At 36.4% G+C, this 3706-nt stretch overlaps 2 protein-coding genes across 2 annotated transcripts in view; one reads left to right on the forward strand and one right to left on the reverse strand.

The window, feature by feature from the left end:
• Window positions 1-3706, reverse strand: part of EIF2A (eukaryotic translation initiation factor 2A) — a 19066-nt gene that overhangs the window by 9669 nt on the left and 5691 nt on the right. Inside the window, exons 4-6 of the mRNA XM_023733850.1 lie at window positions 2759-2832; window positions 2476-2620; window positions 2161-2277 (exon numbers count right to left, since the gene is read on the reverse strand). Of these exons, the coding sequence (XP_023589618.1) occupies window positions 2161-2277; window positions 2476-2620; window positions 2759-2832 (336 nt within the window). The remainder of the gene's footprint in view (window positions 1-2160; window positions 2278-2475; window positions 2621-2758; window positions 2833-3706) is intronic.
• Window positions 208-3706, forward strand: part of SERP1 (stress associated endoplasmic reticulum protein 1) — a 23853-nt gene continuing 20354 nt past the window's right edge. Inside the window, exon 1 of the mRNA XM_023733904.1 lies at window positions 208-1201. The gene's annotated coding sequence lies outside the window, so the exon portion shown is untranslated. The remainder of the gene's footprint in view (window positions 1202-3706) is intronic.

A 3706-nucleotide genomic window follows, 5' to 3' on the forward strand; every position in this document is an offset into this window, starting at 1 on the left:
AAGTGAAAAATCGTATCTCGTTTTTACTTCTGTTTTTCTAAATGACCATACAAGCTAAGCACCTTTCAACAGAAGTAGTTCCTTTCTTTTTCTGTGGACTGGTTTGTACTGCCACATGACTATTTTCTCTTGTGACTGGTCTTTTACTTGATATATTAAGAAAATTTGCCTTTTCTCTTACTATCCCCATTTTTTTTACTTAACTAATGGACTTTTCCCTCGGTGTGGAAACTTAATTTTTACATATTCAAATTTATCATTCTTTTATGGCTTCTGGGTCTTGTCTTGTTTAAAAAGCTTTTTTTCCACTCTAAGATTAGAAAAAAAATCTTCCATATTTTCTTCTAGTTCTTTTGTAGTTTTATGTACAAGTTTTTGGCTTATCTGACATTTATTTTGTGAAGAGGTAGAGACATGAACTTTTTGTTCCAAATGGTTAGCCAGCTGTCCCCAAACTATATATCGAATGATCAGTATCTGCCCTGTTGATTTCAACAGCTCCTTTACCCTATATTAATGCCTACAGACATACGGATCTATTTTTGAGCTCTGTTCTGTCTCACTGATTTATCTGTTTACACATAAGCCAGAATCAAATTGCCTTAATTATAATTCTAATATCTGGTAGTATCAGAACTCCCCTTGAACTGCTCTTCTTTTGCAAGTTTCCAAAATATTCTCATTAGCTTCAACATCAACCTTAGAACCAGTTCATCTAGTGTTAAAAAAAGCAATCTACTGGCACGTTACTTAATTTTTAAATCAATTTGGAGAGAAATGACACATTTGTAAGTCTATTATAAACTATTCCTCAGAAGAGTTTCAAAGTTTTCTTCTCATATGCCCTATGGATTTGTTTCTGTTGCTGTATGTTACGGATTCAACTGTGTTCCCCAAAAACATGTGCTGTAACTCCTAACCCCCTAGACCTGTGCTTGTAATCCCATTTGGGGCCGAGTTTTCTTTGTTATGTTAAGAGGCCATAGCAGTGTAGGGTGTGTTTTAAGCCAATCACCTCTGAGATATAAAAAAAGCAGATTAGGTATAGAGAAGCAAGCAGAGATGGAGGAAGACAGATGCCGAGCCACATAAACATCACCCAGGAACACAAGAGACGAGGACCTTCCTCCAGAGCCGACAAAGAAAGCAAGCCTACCCCTAGAGCTGGCACCCTGAATTCGGACTTCTAGCCTCCTAAACCGTAAGAAAGCTAATTTCTGTTTGTTAAAGCCATACACGTGTGGTATTTCTATTATACCAGCATCAGATAACTAAGACACTGTAGTATATGGAAACTTTTTTTCCATTGTTAAATGGTTGTTTTATACCATGACTTTATCTATGTGAGCAGAGGTGAATCTGTTTCCTCCTTTCAAATCTGTATACGGTATTTTTACACAAAAAACGTGCGTCCTCTACGTTTGTTTGCCAACCGCACCCTCCCAAAACAAGGTATTTTCGTACGCACACGATGCTAAAAAAAAAAAAAAAATTAGCATCGTGCGCTTACAAAAATACCTCACTGGGATGGGGGGGAGTGGTTGGAAAATAAACATAGGAGGTGCGTGCTACCTTGTGTAAAAATACAGTACTTCTTTATTTCTTTGGATCAGATGCATTGACTGGGTTTTTCAGAATGTTAAATGATAATGGAAAGGGAAGCCATCCTTGTTTTGTTTCTGATTTCAATGGGAACACAGTTTTTTGTAAGAAAGCTTAACTTACTTTTACATGTTCAGTTTAAAATGAAAAAATTAGGGAGATATCAGAATTTTAAAACTGTATTATTTTCCAGTTAATTTAGCTCACCAAAACGGCTGAAGCTGTAACATGTCTCAGATATTATTCATAGCTCTGAAAATAGTGCTAACCTCAGTAGAGCAAACTGCTGTCCTGATTAGTTCAATAAATCCCAAGACAGCTACTAGAATGGAATTACCTAACTCAGCAAGTTCCCCACTAAAATGCTGGCATACCTCAATTAACTAATTGGATTCTGTCAAAATAAGGTATATTTAGGGATGATCTGAAGTTCCTTAATTCAGAGGAATTTTATCTTAAAAGTCATTAAAGTATGTGAGTTGAATCACTCGATCAAGAACTTTAGTTTATAAGGTATTTATGGTGTTTTTATCCAAGGAAGCCTGCTGGAATACTCACGTAACTGAACGACAGCACTTTCTCCGTTTGTTGCAATGTGGTGCAGCGTTTGCTCCCCGTAGTAGGAAGCTCCTGTCTTGTCAACATCTGTACTAGCTATTACCAACACAGCAGTAGCTATAACAGTAAAAATTTTAATTAGATTTACAACACAAGTTAACCTGATGGTGATAAAAAAAATTTTAAAAACCTAACAGAGCACATACAAATTTCCATCAGACAAGCATTGATGCTCTTTTATTCTATACACACAGGAATAGGTGTCTACATTAACACTTGATCAACAAAATGAGGAAGAAAATACATTTCTCATACCTTTTTTATTCCACAGCATTGTAACCTTATCAGCCTTAAAGAAACTTTTGTTGGCTAAAGCTGCATGGGGTCCACCAAAGTTGGGGTACTGATACAACCTAACAAATGAAGGTGCACCCTTACTTCCTGGAACATAGACAGCCACCTACGACACACAGACAGAAATCATGACTTAATTTTCTAAAGCACAGAATCTTAACAGGCATGTTTTTACACACATTAAAAAAAGAAAAAGTTTAATCACATAACATTCAACATAAGCAAACAAAAACGTAGCAATTACCTTGTATGGTTGGGGTCCAGGTGATAACACAAAATCATGAATTTTTTGCAAATGTAGTTTATTTGCAATTGTATCTAAAAAAAATTAGACCGTGTTAGGTTGATGAGAGAAGACAGCTAACAGGGTCCATCATAAAAGGTTAACACAGCTACACACTAATACTGCTCACTGCAGTCTTGTGTAGGTGAGGCAGGGCAACACAGTGGAAAAAGCACGCAATGCTAGGAAGACAGACCTAGACTTCTAAAAAGAATAACTGCAATCGATTTAAATGCATCATGTACGTTTAAATCCATGGGCACATAAGGATATAGGGGTGACTGGGGTAATTGGGAGCAATAGAGGTTGCTAGAGAAAGAACTCGTTATATTAAAATTCATAAATAAAAGGAAAGAATATTTGTCCTGCCTTTCCTATACAAATGGTACTACTAGGTAACCAAATAGTAGATAGGGGAAATTTCTCTTTATAGAACACCACTTACGATATAGTGTTGCCTTCACACCGAGAAAAGGATGGACCTGAAGCTGATCAACTCTAGATCCAACTACCAATTTACAGGGGACAGACCAACACGCTGAATTACAGTATGGGATACAATACTGAAGTTTACACAGGAAAATATCAAAGACAACCAACCCTGCTTCTTAAATAATAAACTGCAAGTGGGCGGGGGAGATGAAGAGGTAATCTACAGATCAAAGGAAACTTAAACGATAAATCAATAAACGGCAATGTGCAGGACCTCATTTAGATCCTGAGTTTTAAAAACAATATGACATTTACAATCATTAGACATGTGAATACTGACCAAAAATGTAGTAGGAGCACAGATCATATACTTAATCTAAACACTTACCAGAGAGCTAATGATCTATGATAATGGTACTGTAGCTAAGTTGAAAAACTGAAGAGCCCTAATCTTCACGGATACACACTGAAGTATTT

Source organism: Trichechus manatus, unplaced genomic scaffold (assembly GCF_000243295.1).
Source record: "Trichechus manatus latirostris isolate Lorelei unplaced genomic scaffold, TriManLat1.0 scaffold00062, whole genome shotgun sequence".
Taxonomy (NCBI): Eukaryota; Metazoa; Chordata; class Mammalia; order Sirenia; family Trichechidae; genus Trichechus; species Trichechus manatus.